The sequence below is a fragment of the Passer domesticus genome, chromosome 14 (assembly GCF_036417665.1).
Source record: "Passer domesticus isolate bPasDom1 chromosome 14, bPasDom1.hap1, whole genome shotgun sequence".
Lineage (NCBI taxonomy): Eukaryota > Metazoa > Chordata > Aves > Passeriformes > Passeridae > Passer > Passer domesticus.
In genome coordinates this window covers 9,056,762-9,077,786 of record NC_087487.1, presented here as the reverse complement: position 1 = coordinate 9,077,786, position 21,025 = coordinate 9,056,762, and the positions used below count along the sequence as shown (strand labels likewise).

Genomic DNA, 21,025 nt, shown 5'->3' with positions numbered 1-21,025 from the left:
TTTGGCTGGAGAAGTGTGTTGTCTTATGTAAATAGCCAGATAAATGCAGTAACAAAACAAAAACAATCCTCAAACCCCCAAACCTACACTTCTATTACTGATACAAGTATAGCCTGCTTGCTTTATATTTATTCTGTAAACTGAAATGTACTGCTAGGCTTCTAAAGCAAGTAGGTTTTTTTCTCCTCTAAAGAATAGTCTTTTTAAGGTTGTGAGACTGATTTTAAGTGGATAAAGCAAAGTGCACAGTTCTGAAATCTTACCTTTGTTTTTCTCTCACTTAAAAATATTCTGGCTTTCCTGCTGGACAGTTCTTTGTAACACAGGGGGCGCTCAGCAACTTCAACATTGTGTAAACTTTCTGTATCACCAAGTTCTATTTTTTTATCCTGATGCTGTAGCCCCAGACAGCTACTGAGAGGTCAGAGTAGCAAGAAACAAACACCAACATGAAAACAAATGAACAAAACAAACAAACACACACAAAAAAAAAAAACCCACCAAAGAAATACAGTCCCTGTTTTAAGGGCCATTTTTTCTGAATACTGAGGGAAGGAAATACAATATGGTAAAGGGAGGGTGAATACAATTTCTTCCCTTTTCTGGATGACTTCTTTGCAGGGGCTTTCATGGCCTGGCCTTGCTGAGGCTCCTGCTACTTAGGACACAACAGGCAGCTGTGTTTCCTACCACTCTGCACACTTATTAATTGTGCAGCTTACTCTCTGCAGCTTTCCTTAGCAGAAAAGCATTTCCAGGTGCTGAAAAGCTGACAGTAGTCATCTTGAATTAAAAAACCTTTTCATTTCTGCAGCTTTCTTGCGGGGCAGCTGGGAGAGGGACTCTGATCAGGTAACATAGGGAAGCTTCACCCTGCCCAATACCCAGCTAGCCCACATTAAGGCAGCCTTACACTGCATCAGCAGCCTCTCAAGACTCTTGGACTTGTAGTAATTGTTGCAATGAGGCAACAAAAAAAAAATATCCTTTTATCTTTCTCAATAGAGTTTAGAACAGCCAGGAATCTGAAACATTAGGGGGAAAAATACAAATCCTTTAATACCAATCTCCTTTTGTCATTCTTTTGATACAGGTGTGGAGACTGACTGGCTACAATTTAATTCATTCGTTTAAAAATGAACATGCTAAGCAATCCCTTTTCAGAAATATTGGTGCTGGTGTCACCCAGATTGAGACTGTGCAAGGCAATCGTATCTTCTCCTGTGGAGCAGATGGCACACTGAAAATGAGGGTTCTTCCCAATGCTTTCAATGTACCTTCAGGCATTTTTGACATTCTGTAGCGTTCTGTGAGCTAATCCTGGTTTCTGTAATGTCCCTATGAGTAGCTAAAAACAGTGGTATGCACTGTGGAAAGAAAACATTGTGTTTCCTTTCAAATCAGTTACTGCAGCATTAAGTATTATGGGGAGAAAACCAACACTTTTACAACAGGTATATTTTGAATATGCCCATAAGGATCACTGGGGAGGAAATGCATGTACTGGATTGTAAAAGCAAGGAATTCAACCCAGTATTGTTGGTTATGGGGGGGTTATTGCTCAGTAACCCACAAGCTGCATTTTGTGAGTGTTGTTAAGATCCTGACAGTTGTCAGTCACTTCACAAGCACTGTGGCTCTACAAGTCAGTAAGCATTTCTGACGTGATTCTGATTACTTTTATTCCAGTTTTTCCCGCTAAATGAAGCATGTATACAACTTCTCATTGTAAAATAGTTTAGTTTTAATTAAGGGTACTCAGTGTATTTGATTTCTGCAGGAAGTGATGCAAACGCCGTGGAACATGTGCAATCAAGGACGTACTGTGAGAGATGTATCATTTTATGCTGAGATTTTTTTCCCAGTTAGTATTATTGCACAGTTGATACTGTAACTTGCACATCAATACATTTTTAAATGCGATGGGGTTTAATTTGCACAGTATTTTCCTTTCTTTCTGAGCTATGTTTTCTATTGGACACCTGCCTTTACTTTAGGAATGTATTGTAAGCACTAAATGTTTGTAGTGAAGACATCCAGCATTCTAGTCAGCTTTGAGTTTTGAAAATCATTTGTCCAGAAAATACTTCATTAAATGAAGCTGTTAAGAGAATACCAATGGAACATATAATGCCACATTTCAGATGAATGTCAGGCTTTATGTGGCCAGCTAGTAAATAGTGGATAAAACTGGTAATTAAATTATTACCAGAGTATATTGTATAAACTATGCAGAGTTCAATATTGTTTGCTTGTAATATAACTAGCTACTGTTGTCAGATGTATTTTTCTGTTGTAAACAAAAAACATGTTCTTCAAGGACTGGAATGGATGTCTGTGTATTTAAATGTTAACAAACTGTCTTATTCCTCCAATGAAATTTTGATGTCTGTGCTGTATTGTAAGATATACTAGAATAAAAAGCACCTTTCTCCAAAGGTGATTTTAAATTTCAGCTTGTGAAGTAGGACAAGTATGAAAAGAAGGAAGGGTAAATGTCACTGTTTAGTTTTCCCTTTGTAAGTTAAATAAATTACTTTTATTTCATGAAACAGCCCATTCTAGAACTCTTTCTTATATTTAAACAGATTTATCTAAATCTCCAGTACATTGACTGGATACTTCCTGAGTTAGCTTTAACTTGACCTCAGACTGTACTGAAATAAAAAAGATTAGCTGTTTACATTTTGTTTTCAGCTGTTCTTGACAAGTGCAAGGTTAACAGAATTAAGTTCCACAGCTGCAAGAAGAAGAGAAAAGAGGTAGAATTTCCTTGCTATTCCTTCTCCAAGACATTAATCCAAATTGTTTCAACAATGTTATGCAGAAGTTTACCATGCTTTGAGATAGGTACATTATCTAGAAAATATCACATCTGACTTAAACTGTGTTTGCCTGAGTGTATAGCTGACTTCAGGGGTATTTTAGCTGTATTGTGGTATTAGTACCACAATTCCATTTTTGAAAAAAACACCACAATCAAACAAACATGAAAAAACTGCCAACCAAAACCTTCACGCCCCCCATGAAAGTCACAAGCAGCGCACAGAACTGCAGCTCTGGGGTGTGAAGTGTCACACAGGTATAAATAGAATTTTTAGTCTGTGAGTTCTGATGTATAAACTAGTTCAAAGTATTAATTATGATTTTTGTTCCCTTCTGCATCTCTCTCCTTAGTGTGCAAGGCCTTAGTGATAACAGCAAGTATCCTGAGAAGAGCCCAGCCATCCCTGTGCCACACACTGGAGCTTAGCTGCAGCAGAGGGATTCCTCCAGCACATTTGCTAAACAAGGTTCTGCAAGCACAGACATTCCCAAATTCAGTAATCCCTTCAATAGGGCCTGGATCACACAGGTATTAAACAGCTCGGTGCAGTTCAGGATTTAAATAACACTTGGCTTGTAAGTATTTGAGTGCACTCCATGAACTTTAGCAATATGCACAGGCAGCTCAGAAATTCATGTTCTCCAAGAACATGATTTTGAATCTAGATACATAAAACAACAGGAAAGCTTTTTGTTCCACCATTAAATTTAGAAATCTAAAATACCAGAACAAAATTAAAATTAAAAAGTTCCTATTATTTCTCACCTTTAACTCAAAAATTTGAATGTGAATTGGCAGTCTCAGAATTATGGTTAACAACAGATTAAGTCACTAAGCAGTATGATGATTCTAAAAATAGCAGCAAAAAAGTATAACCTTCATTTTATGATTTCATTTGTGTGGATGAACGTAGGGACATTTTATTTTAGTAATATACCTTGTCAAATATAAGCAAGTTATGCTGGTATAGTTTGCATGGCAGTGAGAGCCAAGGAAGAGTCTGCAGCAACACAAGAAACTCAAATTTTGTTAAAAATGAAATTTTAATCATAAAGGTTATGTCTTTAATTTTAAAGAAACACAATTCATGTCTATTCAGTATTTAATGTCATTATTCCCATTTTTCTTTAGCTGGATTTTGCTTTTGATTATTAACACTTGATTTGACTTGTCAAATTTTAAGCTTTCTGCTTTTTTTCCTATTTAAACAAGTATTTTCATTACCATTATTTTAACAGCTTTAAACCTTTGTCCAGAAAAAATGATCACACAGAATCAATGGAAATTAAATGAAAGTGACAAAGGTATTTGTACACAAGAGTTCATTACTTAGATGTTTATATTAGACCATCATCACTGACTAGAAAATAATTGCAGTGAAGATGATTGTAAATAAAAGTTACAAATAGTCTCTTCTGAGCACATGACCAAGGAATAACCAATGTACATTATACACAATTATCAGCTGGGTAATGGGAAAAACAAAACTATGTGTATGCAGTATGCCATCTGCAACAGTGAACAATAATTTTTTTAAAATATGAGGATGGCCTATGTAATTGAAGTGTGTTTATACAAAGGCACCAGATCTCCCTTTCATGCACACTCACAAACCACCATCAGCAATCAGAAAATTATACAAGTGAAGAGACCCCCCCCATGTGTATATCACAGAGCTTTAAATAGATCCTTTAGTCAAAGGTGGCATGTGAAAATATATTCATCTGCCAAAATGGACTGGGTATACCATTAAGCTTCCATTCTCCCACGTGTACAAATTCTTGTCTCTCAGACTGTACGAAAGCATAGCAAGAACAGACTGTGAAGACCGTAACTTAAACCTTGCATCAATCTGCTTCCCTTTCAGTAAATCAAAAGCAAAACTTACTGTCATGTCCTTAGTGTCAGTAACATACAGAATGCCACATGCTATGAATGCATTACCAGCCTTGGACTTAGGATAGGTGGTATTGATGTGCCAATTGACTGAGAACCTTTCTTCATCAACGTTTGCTACCATTATATTTTCATCAGTGCTTGAGGCATATATAATCCAAAGACCCTTCTCATCCACTGCTATGTTGAAATATGTCTTGGAGTTAGAGAAGAGGTAGTTCCGGCCCTGGTGTAAGGCTTTTTTGATGTGCAGGGTGTGCAGCGAGTCTTTGTCAAGCCCAAATCTGAAATGAGATACAGCAAGGATTCAGTATGGGTGATCAGAGCTCATCACACACACACAGGGTAGGGAATCACTGATAGAGGTGGTGTTCAAAATTCTTGTTCAATGAGCATTCTGATGTCTTTTAACATTAAGTTCTCCAAGAACCTTCCAAAACACCAGGAGAAAATTACAAAGTCATAACCAATCTGAAAGGTGCACAAGAGCATGGATTTGCTTTTGGTAGGTTTCACTTTATTTAGTCTATGAGCTTTATTATCACCAAGATGAAAGAAGCAACTAAAAGGAATGGGTATGAAAAAGAATTGAATGCCAGGTGAAGGCCCAAAATTGGGAAATGGAATCTGTACAGAAGTTTGCTTATGGACTACGTGGGAGCTAAAGGAAGAAAATGTGATTGAGCAAAGCAGCAGGAATTCTGGGCAGCTTCACCTAGTCTTGGAGTTCCTCTGATGAAAACAGTCCAGATAATGCAGTGGTTTACTCAAGTCGACATCAAAAGAATTAAAATCCTACTTTTGCAGAGCCAAAATTGTGACCTTATGCTGGCCTCAATGGGACAGCCTGAATAATTCCATCTCTGATGTATAAAATTGTTTTTATTCCTTGAGATTCCTTAATAGGTTGATAATATGAGGCTGGAGCAGTGAGCAGCTAAATCATGTTCCTTTACTGGTTTAGGAGGGTAATCAGCTCCTCCTGAGACACATCTGCTGTCAGCATTTAATCACCCAATAACACAGGGCTTCAGCAAAGGCAGGGAGAGCATGGCTTTATCTTTTTAAATAATGCCCTCTGCAAAGAAGCACGTTTCAGTGGCTGACTTCTCTCTCACTGTATAGCTCCATGCTTCAAATAGAGGAAGGAAAAATACTACTCAATAAAGGAATCTGCGACACTTGCAAGTATTTGTTCTGAAAAGACAGGCTTAATCACAGGAACAGTTCAGATCCAGGAACATAAAATACTGGGAGAATAATTTTTCTGTTTAAGCAGCATTGATAGCATATATTGGAAAAATCATGGTAAGAAAAGTTAGGAATACCCAACTTAGATCATTCCCCTCAGGTTTTGTAAAACTCACATCTGCAGCAACTCCATATTCCAGCAGCATGTATGTGCAATAAACAAAAAACAAAACCCAGTTAAAGGCTGGAGGAGATTGGAGAAATACATGTGTCAACCCTGTTAATCGCTTCACATCTATAAATAACCTCATGCAAGGGCTAAAAGGACAGACCTTAACAGTGCTAGTTGGTCAGAAATGCAGATTTTTTTCAGGATTCTTTTCTATAAAAAGCCAACAAGACAGAAAGCACCTCAAGATTCATTAGAAATACACAAGTTCTGCAGCACATGACACCATATCTTTTCCTGTTATTTATACATGAAAATCTGGAAGGGAGCAAAAATGTGAGGTTTAATTCCCTGCTTCTCTTGGGCTTCTCCAGTCAGGGACAGTCCAGCCTGGAATTCCAAATGGTTCTGAAGTTCTTTAATATTCTGACATCTTGGGGTAAATGACAAGATATAGTGTAATAGTTTCATCAACCACCAGAACTCAAGCTACAAACACTTTTCTATCACTAATATCAACAAAGTCAATCAAATATAACAGAGATAGTAAATCATGTTATGAAACAAAGTAAAAAGAATGAAATTATCACAGTGTTGGGGGTCTGACTATCATAAGAAAAAACACCAAGGTTCAGACAAACCTACGTTTACCTGCTTTTAAATATGACAAGAAACTCTTTTTGAATGTTTTTTCAGCATTTGCAAAATGTAATAATCAGATCCTCACCTATATTTTCCATTAAAACAGTACAACTACTCCCAGAAGCTTCTATGGAGCCCAAATTCAAGGACTTCAGTGTCACAGAATCCATAGTGCCTCAGTCTGTCTGTGCTGAAGGTAAATAATCTCAGAGTGAAGAACAGAACAGAAAGGCCATTTCTCAGCAGCTCCTTGAGAGGATTTGAAAATTCCACAAATAGTTTGTGTTCATCTGTACATGAAGGCATTTCCCAATTAACAGTATGCAAGCAAAGGTGAGGAATCTCTGCCCTATCACTGTGTATTGCTTAGATGGTCTTTTACAGACTACCAGAGAAAAAGCCAAAACATGTTCAAAGGAGGCTGCCAAAAAGTGAGCTTGTGCTTGGCAGAATAAATATTATAGAATCCTTGCAGCTTGCTCACATTCCTTGGCATGCACATGAATATAAGAAGGCAGCACTCACACCTGCTTGGGAGCAGACATCAAAGTATAGTAAATGTTCTTGGCTCAGACATCAGAGTCATGTAAGAAGTTGAAAGCACAAGCAATCTTTCACTTGCCCTTGGACTGTCTTTGGCTCTTCCCACAAGGTGAGATTCTGGGGTTGATTTGTATTGTTTGTCTCTGTCCTCAGTAGAACGTTAAATAAGAGATGTGATTCTCAGTTCTAGTTAGGGGAGATATATCAGGAAAGTAGTAGAAATTTCTTATTATGAGGAAATCAAACACAAGCCACTCCTCCCCGGTGGAATGTGCAATTCTCCAGGTCGCCCTGTCCTCAGCAGGTGCCTCAGTGCACCCTCTGTACCAGCAGCATTCCTGCTGCTGCCAGCCAGAGCAGAGCAGAGCAAGGGATCTGCAAAGCCAAGTTTCATGAGTAGGCCAGGGTCACAAAACCACCCACCTACACCTCCCACACTGCAGCTGAACCACTTCTGACTCAGATGCAGGTAGGTGCACAGCTTATTCTTCTAAATGTAATCCTTTCTTCTGGTACCCAAATTCCTTAGTCAGTCCTCATTTCTCTCTTGTGATTATAAACACGGCAAAGAATCCAAGTTGAAGAGCACCCACAGCAATGTAATGTTCAATAGAACCTGGATCTACCTGGTTGGATCTCAGGATAGCCAAAAGGAGAACTTCTTGTCGTCCCTGCACATGGCATCTTGTTCATCCTAGGGACGTATTGCTCTATGACGTGGTAACTACAGAGGTGAGCCCCTGAAACACAGGGCTGAACAATGCCTAAAGAATTGCCACAGCAGAGTAGGGGTCCTCAGCTATTCTCCCAATTTTCCTCTTCCCTCAACATCTCCACACACAAAGTAGAAGGCTGGTGGCCCGTATTCTTGTTACAGATTGGAAAGAAGGAGTTGTTCTCTTCTGGGAAGAGCTCTGAACCATTCCTCCATTCTTCCTATTTAGGTAGAACCAAAAAGAAATACAATATGCTACAAGGAGAATTGTCTGCTTTTCTGAGGTTCAGCTCTGGCACTCCAACCCATTGCTCCTCCTTTCACAATGTCACTTGTCTTAGGCCAGCCATCTTTGACTTACTTCCGAATGGAATTGGTTCCTCCCTCATGATAGTAGAGATGATTGTTTTGTACTGCATGACCACATCCATAGAAAAATCCTGTGATGTTAATGATCCTGTAGCTGTTATTCAGCAAGGCATTGGAATTTTCATACTCTTTTATATAGTTTCCTAAACAAAAGGAAAACATGTTGATAAAAAGGACTATCATTTTGTTAATCTAATTTTGAGATCTCTATACTAAAGTTCAGTCTCTACTGAAAGTCCATCTCAATCAACTATCAGACAAACAATTGTATTTGTGTTTTCAATAGTGATTCAACTTGCTGGAATGTGAAAAAAGAATTCAGAGACACACAAAAGTAATCTATAGAAAAAATTATCAAGAGGCTGCTTCCCACGGACCTAATGGGTCCTCATTCTGAACACAGTTGATGTGTATGCAGAAATATTTCCTTTTCCCACTTAGGTCCTGGACATGTTCCTGCTCTAAATGTAGCTTGTGCAGCAGTTGACTCATTTTCATGCCTAGCTAAATGAAAAGGCAAAACTCTGAGCTACAATTTAGGGAAGTAAAGCCACAGGAAACAGAAACTCTTGAAAGAAAATAATAAAAAGCCACAAACAATAGACATTTAAACTTGGATTTAGTAAAAAAAAAAACCAAATATCAAGCTATTTTTAAAGTCTGATGTTGACTCTGAAAATGTCTAAAGATACTACAAATGCCGACAACCATATGTATAGTCAAGTATTAAACAGGTAATATGGAAAATACTCTGAAAAAGATGTGGGCAAAAACTCATCATTCTTACAAGTTTAGGTTGAAAGGATTAAGGAAGCAATGTCAGGATAACAAGAGACTTTTGGTCAGTGACTACTACTAAAAATACCTGAAAAATGCATGGTGAGCCAAATCCTTTCATCACTTATGTTTGCAGGTTCCCTCATCCAAGTTCCAAACGTTTGCTGTACACTGACAAAGCGAATAGGACTTCCTACGGACGTTATGACACATTCTGGTGGGAAAAAAGCACATGTCCATGATCTGTGACACTGAGACAGAAAGTAGCACTCGAGTCACGCTTTGTAGCAGGTTACCAGCTTTTTTTGAAGGACCTAGGGTTCTGTCTTCAGCCTTTCCAGCGAGGGTGTCATCATTTGGTACATCACATACCTCATCTAGGGTGGAGGGAGAAAGAGAAAAGTGACATGTTTTACCCTATTTGACATGATAGATGGACAAATCAGTGACTCCTCTAAAATAAAGAAATGATAACTGGGATTTTGCTTCATCTGGAAAAAAATGCTTAGGTTGGTGGGGTCAAAAATGAGATAAGACTTGCTCTCACTTCTGCCAAAGAAATGAAGTGTTGAGGCTGACAGTCAGCTTTGAGGAGTAACTAATTAAATCAATAGATTTAGTTCCTTAGCTGTGAATTTCTGAGTTGCCATTTAGGAAAAGAGAGTTTCCCTTTTCATGAGCTAACTTCAGACAGCTGAGGTAGCTGGAAAATGGCTGATTTTGTCATAAGACAAAAAGCGTAGTAGCATTGTTTTCTAATTCCATTCTTAACTCTCCAGCATTTCACACTGCTTGACACACAGGCTGCACATTTTTTAGACTTCCATTTTCATTGTTTCCTTCTAATATATTTCTAGGATTTACAGGTCTGTGATGAAGTTTAAGTGACAACGATAGTTAAAAATAGGAAAAAAATATAAAGTAATGCTGAAAGGGTACCATGACATTCAAGAAAGAAAGGACAGATAATACTGCATTGTTATTCCTCCTTTAGGTCATATCCTCCTTTTGTTCACGCAGAAGAAAACTACTCCAAGATGGAGCAAGAACAACATGTATTTCTCCCATCCATTATCTAGGGCATTTGGTGAGATGACATTGAAAGTTTGCAAGTGATCACAAGTAAGGCACAAACAGTCCACCCAGCCACGGTAAGCTGAATGCCTACAGCTAGAATTTACCAATCCCTCGAGATCCCCTTCCAGCTTCTGATCCCAAAATACTTCCAGAATATTTCAAAAAACAAAATCACTCAGCAGAAATTATAAATTGCAATGCACATGTTGATTTTTCTTGGGCTGAGTCTAATAGATGCAGCTGACTGAAGGAGCAGCTCCCTGTACAGCAGTTTATCTAAAACTATAGGATAGCCAAGGGCCAGGTCAGTGTTTGTAGCAGAGCTGAGTGCACTATTTGCCTTTGAGAATATTTGCCATACTTCCAGCTGCATGGATTAGAAAGCATCAAAAATTAAAGAGAGTTTTCAATCAGGATTCTTATGGGAAATTTTCACTACTTTCTTCCCATCAAAAACCAAGATAAATATCCTGCTGCTTCCTATCATAAAATATTCTGGTTGAGAGTTAATGGAGTTTAAAAGTCATTAAAACTATTCATTTGGTCTGTTGGAAGAAGGTGGGAGAGAGTTTTGTCTCTTCCAGAATTCACTAAAGTACCAGGGAGAAAAAATATACCTACAGGTCCAACTAATTATTCTCTTCTCTTGAAGAAATTAAGTTTTACCAGATTCAAAATTTTCTTTGAAAAAGCCAAGATTGTATTCTTATGCAATAAGTAAATTACAGTTATAATTCAGCATATATATTTTCTTTCCTTGAAAGAGTAATGAATATTTAATTATAAAATCTGGATTATTCATTGAATTTTGGTAATAAGATCTCATGGTTTGCTGAGTCATAAAACGTAGAAGCTTATTGAGGAAGATCTCATCTTTGCAGAGTTATTTGAGTGTAACTCCCATTTTCCTGCTGCAATTTAAAATCAATCAGAAATCCACCAGAGAGCTTATCCTCCAAAGCATTTCAGTTTGTTTCAACACTGGAAAAGAGGCCACCTGAGCAAATGGCCCAATTATCTCATACAACAGTTCATGCATTTCTGAATTTCAAATAGGATGAGATTTCTGCTCTAGCTCTCTCTTGTCCATTGTAAGGAGGCTCTCTGGGCTCTGACACTTCAATGTCCAGAATCAGGGGTTTATATTTGCATCTAAAATTAAATATTCATTATATAAAAGCCAACTATTTCAGCTGCATTTCTCTTACTTTCCAAATTTATCCCACCTAATAGAAAACACCATTTGTAAATGCTTTGCCTGAGCATTACCAAAACACAATTAAGGTAGCCTGCTGCCTTACACAAACTGTATTTCAGCAAAGCACCTGAGCACATGTTCAGATTTAAGCTTATGCAGCTTTAGTGGTGCCAGCAAAACTAAACTCATGCTTACTGTTTTGAGCCTTGAAGCAATGGTTTAATCTTGGTTTAATGGAAAAGAACCCTTGAGAACACTAACCTGTGCATTTGCTGCTGTAGATGTTCTCCTCAAGCTCCACTTTGGCTTTACCTTTACGTTTATGTGGAGGCCCTGGGGGTCCAGGAGGTCCAGGGGGCCCAGGTGGTCCAGGCTCACCTTTTGCACCTGTGAACAAAATGCAGTGTCAGGACACAGCCCTTCCCCAGGCAGCAGGAAACCTGCAGAGAACTGTACATGTCCACAGGACATCCACAGAACAGCCTCTCTCTTTCTTAAGAGGTTCCAGAGTACAGAATATGGTGCAATAAACTCTCTGAAATGAACCAGACAGAGCTTCACAAGGAGTAGGATATTAATGCATTTTATCTGTCTGGATTACAGGCCCATTAGAGAGTTACAATTTCAGATGCTACACTGCTGTAATTTCACACAGTTTATATTTGGCTGCTTCACGTGCTCCTGAATGGAAATCTGCCCCTCATTTTCTAATAGAAAAATAAAACTACACTGAAACTGAAAAACAAAACCACATGAAATAAGGAGCAGGAGGAAATCAAATGTATGAAAGCATTCCGGAAAGGGTGAAATTCACATACACTTCAACCTAAAGGCCAAGCAGAAAGCTTTTTGTGAAGACTTGCCTTGCAAAGAGAGCAATCTCCTGTGCATAGCAATACTCAGACTTCCCTGTGTATATAAATCCTGTTTGTACAGGTTGGTCCTGCCCTTGCAGATCACATTCATGCTTCAGAAGTGGAGCACATCTTTTTCTGTCAAGCACACTGTTGCAAGAGAACTCCCAAGAGCACTTTTCCATACCTTCTAATACCACATCATTGTTTGCATCCCCCTTTTTTCTCTTGGATCCTCTTGTACCTTTTCCTCCTGGGATACCATCCTTGCCAGGTAAACCCATTTCTCCCGGTTCTCCTTTCTGTCCTTGATCACCTTTTGGTCCTGGCAAACCTAGAAGTAAAAACCATTTCAGTATCAACAGCACTGCTCCAGTATTAAGCACCAATTAATAAATATTTTTACTACAAACCATATTCATTCTAGTTATTTTTTTCACCTGTATTTAACTGGATAGCTGTAATTTTTTTTGCATTTCAAAGCAGCATTGCAATCTAATATGAAGGGAAGCTGTACCTATTTTTCCTCTTTTTCCATTTACTCCTGGCTCTCCCTTTTGTCCTGGAGTTCCTGGGATTCCGTCTGATCCATTGTAGCCAGGCAGCCCAGGAGGCCCTGATCAAACCAAACAGCATAACTGAATTTTCACTGGTGAATACAAGTTAGCCTGAAATCTACTATATTTACATGCAGCATGTTTATATATATATATTTAAACCCCAGCAAAACATAACTGGTACTTTTCTGATACAGAGAATTACTCCCAGCAGACCCACAGGTTAAGCAGCACAGAAAGAAAACAAGTAACCATTCATAACACAGCCTTGCAACCACCTGAGTGAGAGCTGAGACAGAATTCAGTAAGGAGGGAGAAAAATTATGGCAGAGGTGGGAGGGTGTAATCAGTAACCAATACTTTTGTAAAAAATTTGTTTTAGTGTTAACTTATAATATCTATTTCCTTGGGAGGTTAATATATAAATTCATATCTTCACCTAGATGCTACTTAAATATATTAACTTGGTTTTGATCAAATGTTCTACTCCCTCCACTAGAAAATTAAAATGTCTAAAACCTCCTGTCTCTCAGAAGGGGCATGAACTGACTTAGATACAAGCATTATAATGGCCTCCCTTTGTCTAATTAGCAAAGGAAGACAATTTTGTGAAAGATACATTTCTGTGTTTCAATATTTTGTACTAGCAACTGTTTCAATTACCCCCAAGTGTTACTGCAATTGTCCAAGTGTCTTACCTGGGGGTCCTGGGGGGCCTATAACAAGAGAAAAAAAAAAAAAAAAAAAAAAAAAAAAAAAAACACAAGAAAGACGAAAGGGTGAGTTTAACCTAGCAAGAAAACAAAGCAATTCCAAACTGAACTGATTAGCACTAGCTCACAACAGTAAAAGGGTAAGAATATCCTTCCAATTTCAAAATGAGCATCTATCTGTTTAACTGCTTTGTATTATAAATAAATAGCTGAGCATTAGCTGTAACTCAGGCTTGCCAAAAGAGTGACACCTTTACATAAACACGTTTTGCTTTTTTTCAAATTTCAATTGATAAAGGTTTGGCAACAACCTCTGCAATGCAACCTTACTGTCAGGGGCTTTGGTGCCATGGGTGCAAGACACCTCACAGTCATATTTCCTTTATGTAAATGTCCTCTTCCAGTGGAAGAATGTTGCCTTTACAATACTGATGAGTGTCACAATTAAAAATCCTATTGGAAATACACATTAAAAATACATGCCAGACTTCCCTGTGTTTTACAGATATTTCATTGCAATTCAGGACTGACAATATTTAAATAGGAAAAAAAAGTCTTGTAATTAATATCAACAGTCAGACTTTTCACATGTGATAGTTATCCAGTCTGGATCAAGCTTCCCACAGAAACTGGTTGATACATTTAGCAACTGGACTTGCTTCAGTCATTCAGCAACTTGTAATACAGAAAAATCCCTCTCAGTCTCTTACAGTTTAGATGTAGGCCCTTAAGGAGAAGCAAGCATAGCAGGCAAAAGTAAAGAAAGATTAACCAGAGAAATGTCTGTGATTCCTCATCTGTGATTCCCAATACACATTAAAAAATTTTAAAAATGGAAAACCACTTGGACAATACAAAGGTGATAGCTGCAATTAAAGAACCAAATTAACTCTGTGAGCGTTTTTATCCAGCCAAAGTACTGTCTTTTTTCAACCAAACTTTTTACAACAGAAAATAACAGTAATTACTAAATTTCCCTAAAGATGACAATTTTCAGCATTAATTACAAAGCATTATGAGTAAAGCATTTTGTAATACCATTGTAGGGATCATCCCTTTTAATCACTACAGGCAGTAATGTCAGTTAATGTATTTCTGCCAGTTTTCCAGTAAATGTCTATTTCTTTCACACTATGTTACATCCATTAGTGTATTGAATTACTTCCTCATCCCTAAAGCTGAGGCTCCTTGTACAAGTCTAAGGTACACAAGAAAGGTGCTTGAAAAGCCATGAATGTCATTGAGGTCTACAGCAGAGAAAGCTACTCATGTAATGGTGTTAAGAGAGAAAAAGCTACAAAAGGCACCAAAGAACATGAATTTGCAAGTTTGGAGCCCAAAAAACCAAAACTTACATTGTCTGTGGTTCAGCCACTGTTGCAATCAGAACTGATGTACAGCCTCAGAAATATTATTTAACATCTGTGTGTACAATGGTAGTTCTCATTTATGTTTATTCAATTGAGTCAAATGGACCTTATTGAAAATTCAAGTGAATTCAGACAGCAAGTGAAGCATTTTCTTTAAGTCATAAATCTGGCTTCTTTCTAATCTTCTCATTTCCAAAAGGAGCACAACTCATCCTGTGACAGACCTCAAAGCTGGACCGTAGGTATTAAATTGGGTGCACTCTTCACCAAACCCCACAAAACTTCCCACCCCTGCTCGTGACTCAGCCATCAGCAGCTCCAGGTCCTCACTGGGGACATGGGACTTCACTAAGTGCCACTGCTGCACTGCAGTTGTAGCAATGGGAGCAAGTTTCTACCCCCTGCATGTTCCTCCTGTGTTGGGCCTGAAGTGTGACAGATGCAAAAATATTATGACTAAACCTCAACTGGTGTTTGAAACACCCAAGTCTTATGAAAATTGCCTCAAAGAGAAATGGCTCCAAGTAGCATCAATTGAGCTCCCTAAATTCCAGCATTTATATTCAGAGGGTACAGATAAGTCCCAAAGTGGTACATATTAATCTATTTTAAAATTCTGATACATAGCAGGTTTTTTACACTGGTATTGATCTCAGGTTCTTTGAAAACACTATTTCTGGGTTCCTGGAAGTAACATAATGCTTAAGGCAACAAACATACCTGTTAAACATATCCCTTTTGTGCTGTTACACAAATCCACCATCACTCGGACCTGATATTGCAAAGAAATTAAAGTTAAAAACAATGTATTTCATAAAAGTATTTATGTTCACTTCACCTACAGAAATAATTCCAAACTTAAGGATACAACTGGCCCTCTGTGCTTATTAGAATAAGCTGGTGAGAATACTGTAACACAGTGACACCATCCATCTCTTTGGGCAGTGTTTCTCTCATAGGACTCTGTTCAATAGACCTCCATTTAATCCTTACTGAAAATATGAATAAAATATTGGGCATGCCACTCCATACATCACTTAGCCATTAAATTTCACACATTACTGGAACACATGTGGTTGTCCATGCATGGGCTCTCTCAATAGAAGGTATTAAAATCCAATTATCAGCTAATAAAAACTACATTAAATTTTATTTTATATTTGTATTAAGTGATGGAAACTATTCTAATGAAGCATTCCCAAGGAGAAAGATGACCTGTGTTCCAGGTAAGCAATTTTTTATCTTTGAATAACCAAGATGTGCAAATTTGAAATGGACCTTCATCCATTCAAAATAATCGTAGCAAAAAGACAAGTCTTTATTAAATCAAGCTGGAAAACATGTTCATAAAGATGCTTTTAATCTAGAGTAGACTAAAATTTATCAATAGAGGAGTCATCTTTACAAAATACACAGTTCTTGGCTGAGCAAACATTCACATTACATGTCCTGCATAATGAGAGTCAACACTAAAACATTTTGGGACTCATCAAAACGAAACCATGAACTCTGGAAGTCCCTCAGCTCTCTATGGGAAAGTCTAATGTTTATAGCCAGAAAATAAAGGATCACTGTTTCAGAGCTGTGCAATGTGTGATAATTTATGAACCATTTACCCAGAGCTGCACATTTGTTGATCTTTGTGCAATTACTCTATCTACAATTAATATAAATTAATGGAATGCACTAGTCCCAAAAGACAGAAGGAACAAGTGCAAGGCAATCTGAAAGACAGACTGAAGTTTAATCCTAGCAAGGTTATTTGCCACTGTCAATCATTAATTTTATAATTAATGCATCATTAGTTTCAATTGCCAAATCCAGCAGACTCAAATAGAGCACAATTAGTTTAATGGAAAGTATCATTTTGCTGCAAAACCAAACCATATTTGACAATGAGTTCCTGTTCTGTCTGATACATGCTGAGAATGTACTGACTCCAGACTGTACTGGAACAGTACATTTAAAGTGTTAGACTCTGTTTAAATTAGCTGAGAACTGCTAACTGATTTTGAATATCAGAATATGCTTGTTTTCTTTCCCCTCACACTCCTCAAAACCACTTGGCTCCTACCCTGTAATTTGTAAAATACATATTGTCCATGTGCACTCTAATTCTAACTGCATTTCAATTTAAATAGTTCTGTTGAGGTTGTTGAAGTGATTACAGCTTGCTTTGGGGCCCTCCAATTATCTCAGCAGCACTACTTTTACCAGTCACTGCAACTCAGATGACAATTAGGAAACATGGCACTCAGGAAGTGCAAATAGCCTTTGACAGAACCTCCAGCTTAGCTATGAAAGATGAACAGTCCATTCTCAACCAGCATCATCACTAAGGAAAGCTACAGATAAAAATATCTTATTTAAATGCTAAAAGCTTAGTTTTCTAGTGGAGAAATGGTGGAAAAATAAAAATAAAAATAAAATAAACCCCTAAACTATGCAATATTACTCAGGTAATTGGTAGCCACCATCTCTTGCACTGTCTTAAATCACACTTTGAATCTTGGCCTGTTACCCTCCCATTAGCCTTTCTGCAGCAGCAGATTTGCCAGTTTCCTGTTTTTACTGACTTGCAGAATAAATATATATAAGTATACATAAATAAGAGGCCCTGAACATAAAATATGCACATGTTATTAGAGCTAACATGATTTTTGCTGCCTGTGGTTATTTCAAAAGTTCATGAACAGTGGGGCCAACAGCTGTGTCCTGACGAGGGGCTGTGCAGAGCAGTGGGACACTGATCCTGCAGTGGCCCTGCAGAAGCGCCTCCCCTGCCACAGAGAACCTGCTCAGGACCAACCGGGACCACCAGTGTCACAGGGGTCATCCCAGCAACTCTGAGGAACTTTGTCTCACACTAAAAAAGCAGCCAAGTCTTCAAATTGCACTAGTGGGAGTTAGATTCAAAATACAGAAATGCAGGAGTGGGAGGAGGGGGTGCTTGAATATTTTTCTAAGGACTCTTTTCCTCTTGAGCAAATGATTCTGCACACAGTTACACTCTGTGCAGTGGCCAGAATGAAAAATGTTTGATGGGAGTAAGAACAAAGAGTCATCAAACCCTGCCAAGCAGCTCCCTGCAGGATACACAGATTTAAATGATGCACATCACAAACAGCAGTAGCCACAGTGGACATTTAGAGGCACAAGTGCACAGTCTGGCCACATGCTGTTCAAATATACAAAATGTGCTCAGTGCTATTTGGAGAGGGCAATAAAATTAATGTAATCTGTAATCGTGGTACCTATTGACAGCAGAGTAGCACATTTAATGGCCACTGTCAAAATTATCCAGACACTCACCTGCAACTAATGATCCCAGTCTGAGCACCTAGCAGTAAATGGCATTGACTGTCTTCAACCCTATCAGGATCAGAATCCTTTCCCCAGTAATTATATTTGTGGATGTTTTGTACTCAAAAAAGCAATTCATATGAGATAGAGCAAAACAAGCTGCAGCTGCCAAATTCAGGGTTGCCTTCCTAAAAGGAGTTATTTAAAAGCCAGATTTGAGTACAAAACCACATGATTTTGCACATTTTTACTTTTTGTGGAAGTCTTGTACTGCAAATTATAAACTCAAAGAACAACAACTTAAAGGGCCTAGCTAAGAAAACAAACCATTATTATAAAACCAAAACAATGTAAAATTATCAAGACTCCATGCTTTGAACACCTGTGCTTGACACTTTCATTAGTTCTAATATTAATGGAGATGTTATCACTGTAAAATGAGCATTGCAATAGTTTATTAACAAAAATGCCATCAGAACATGACTGAAGAGGTATTTTCTGTAAATAATTTTTAAACCAGCAACATTAATACACGAGTTAGAGCCTGAGTTACGCTTTTGCACACATAGACCTGCAATCCTTACTGGGACAGTTTCCACTAAAGTTCTCTCAACAGTAATATTTTTCTTGCATTTCTTCTGACGCAAAACTCAAAAGCTTTTCAATCTACTCAAAATTTTTCAACTACATGACATTAGTTCCTACTGAGCAAGATCATCTTTTCAGTGATGTGCAAAAAACTGTGCTGTTCCGCCAGAGAAAGGACATACAGTTCTCCTGATCCACCAAATACCACCTCATATTTAGCACTTACTGGAAGGGCATTATCACTTTCAAAGAGATGTCAGGCGATGTCCAGTGCCTCGTGCTGAACAGCACAAAACACACGAGAGTTCTGTTAGTGGTGTTAGTTTTAAAAACCAGAAACGCTGGAAACTGGAACGAACGAAATTGGAGTTTCACTAAACCCCCAGCTTCCCTCCCTTTGTGCGAGCCTCGTTTGTGAAGCTGGAGGGATGCGAGCGCAGCCCAGCATTCGCAGAGCGGCCGCGGCAACAACGCGAGTGTCCCCGGGGGCTGCCGGGGCACAAGCCCGGCTCTCCCGCCCCCCGGCCCGAGCGCAGCGCCCGGCGGGGCCGTACCGGCACCATGGAGTAGGTGAGCATCATCAGCATCTCGTCGCTGTCGGCGCGCACGTGCCCGCGGGCGCGCTCCCCGCGGCGGCTGCGCCGGGCGCGGGCGGCGGGCGCGGGCGGCGGCCCCCGCGCGGAGCCGTTCCCCGCCGCCTCCAGCTCCCGCAGCGCCGCGCCCAGCTCCCGCCACTGCGCCAGCAGGAACAGCGTGCCCGCGGCGCTGAGCGCCGACAGCAGCGCCACGGCGGCCAGCAGCGCCCGCCCGCCCGCCGCCTCCATCGCCGCGCCGCGCCCGCGCCGCTCCGCTTTTATCGAGAGCCCCGGCCGGGGGAGTGCCCGGCCAGGGCAGGGCAGGGCAGGGCAGGGCAGGGCAGCGGGGCCCTGAGCCGACCCCTCCCTGAGCCGACCCCTCCCGCTGTCCCCGCTGAGCCGGGCGGGACGGGGGAGCTGCTCCCGGTCACTTCCAGACAGGGATGCGCCTGGGACAGCATGTGACACAAACGTGCTTTCGAACGACTGACAGTGTGCACGGCTTTTTCCAGGTGTCGAGCAATGAGACTGCATAAAAATCCCCCCGTTAGACAGGTCCTGTCATCACACGGATCCGTGACACGGGTCCTGCAGTTCACACCATCACTGCGCTCTCTTAACAAATGCCATGTGTCATTCACTTACAAATACTGACCTGTTGCTTTAGATGTTCAAGCACAGACCTTTCCCAAATCACTCCTGCTAAACCTTCTGAGACATGGGATACCTGTAATAGAGCAGGTTATCAGCTTTGTTATCAGCTAATTCATAGCCAAGATAAGAAAATGAATTATAGCATATAGCAGAATCTGACTGAATACCAAGGCTTCATGAAGGATGTGGAAGCTCTTGAACTCAAAACACTTTTCAAAAAAGTTATTTTTAAAGCTGACATTTCAAATCAAAGCCATGCACTTTCTTACATTGATACCACTTCAAATCGACCTCAAGAAACCCCCAGCCTTTGAATGCCAAGTTTCCTTTGATCCTTTGTCACAGTGACAATTCTCTGCTGCAACTGATCACACACATTTTGTCTCCATTCTAACTGGGCCATTGACCTGTAATTCATGCTAATCCCACGGTACATTGACAGATGAACTGGGTCAAACCAAATCTGAACTTAATACACTCAGTACTGCTACAGCTGCCTAAGCACAGTAGAGAAGCAGAGATAGGAAAACAACTCCATCATATTAAATTTCTCATCTCTCTGAAATAAAAAATTACTGCAAAAAGCACTGGTGTCCTCAGGGGCTGCACTGGAGACTCTTCTCTTACGAGACTGCATGACAGGTATAGGTCAAACACGATAAAAAAAAGAGAGAAAAATCATTCCATCTCATCCAGTGATGGCAGATGAGACAGAAGAAAATCACCATACACCCAAAGGCATAAGGTTTATCAGCACAGACACAAACAATAGTTTGGGCTGAAAAGCACCTTTAAAAGTCACCTAACCCAGCTCCACTGCAGCGAGCAGGCACACTTTCAAACAGATCTTGTTCCTGGGGGCCCCATCCAACCTGGCCTTGATGGCCAGGGATTTCCAGGGATGGAGCACTTATCACCTCCCTGGACAGCCCATGTCAGTGTTTCACCACACTTACTGCAATATATTTCTTCCTTATATCTAGTCTAAACCTACTCTAAGATAGTCT

General features: G+C 39.5%; 2 protein-coding genes across 15 annotated transcripts in view; one reads left to right on the top strand and one right to left on the bottom strand.

The window, feature by feature from the left end:
- DMXL2 (Dmx like 2) overlaps positions 1-12,673 on the top strand; it is a 58,183-nt gene extending 45,510 nt beyond the window's left edge. For 3 of the 6 annotated variants that reach the window (XM_064388621.1, XM_064388619.1, XM_064388622.1), the window contains one exon: positions 1,094-2,552. In XM_064388621.1, the coding sequence (XP_064244691.1) occupies positions 1,094-1,303 (210 nt within the window). In that variant the 3' untranslated portion in view covers positions 1,304-2,552. Of the gene's footprint in view, positions 1-1,093; positions 2,553-3,177; positions 3,403-4,065; positions 4,295-6,831; positions 7,059-9,265 lie in introns of those variants that run through there. The other 3 variants (XR_010347461.1, XR_010347460.1, XR_010347459.1) reach the window with 3 other exon arrangements.
- GLDN (gliomedin) overlaps positions 3,852-21,025 on the bottom strand; it is a 93,291-nt gene continuing 76,117 nt past the window's right edge. For 3 of the 9 annotated variants that reach the window (XM_064388627.1, XM_064388630.1, XM_064388631.1), the window contains exons 2-10: positions 15,619-15,670; positions 13,514-13,531; positions 12,776-12,874; positions 12,446-12,592; positions 11,666-11,791; positions 9,426-9,506; positions 9,218-9,343; positions 8,345-8,495; positions 3,852-5,007 (exon numbers count right to left, since the gene is read on the bottom strand). In XM_064388627.1, coding sequence (XP_064244697.1) covers positions 4,548-5,007; positions 8,345-8,495; positions 9,218-9,343; positions 9,426-9,506; positions 11,666-11,791; positions 12,446-12,592; positions 12,776-12,874; positions 13,514-13,531; positions 15,619-15,670 — 1,260 coding nt within the window. In that variant the 3' untranslated portion in view covers positions 3,852-4,547. Of the gene's footprint in view, positions 5,008-8,344; positions 8,496-9,217; positions 9,344-9,425; positions 9,507-11,665; positions 11,792-12,445; positions 12,593-12,775; positions 12,875-13,513; positions 13,532-15,618; positions 15,671-19,015; positions 19,070-19,343; positions 19,481-20,019; positions 20,092-21,025 lie in introns of those variants that run through there. The other 6 variants (XM_064388629.1, XM_064388623.1, XM_064388626.1 and 3 more) reach the window with 6 other exon arrangements.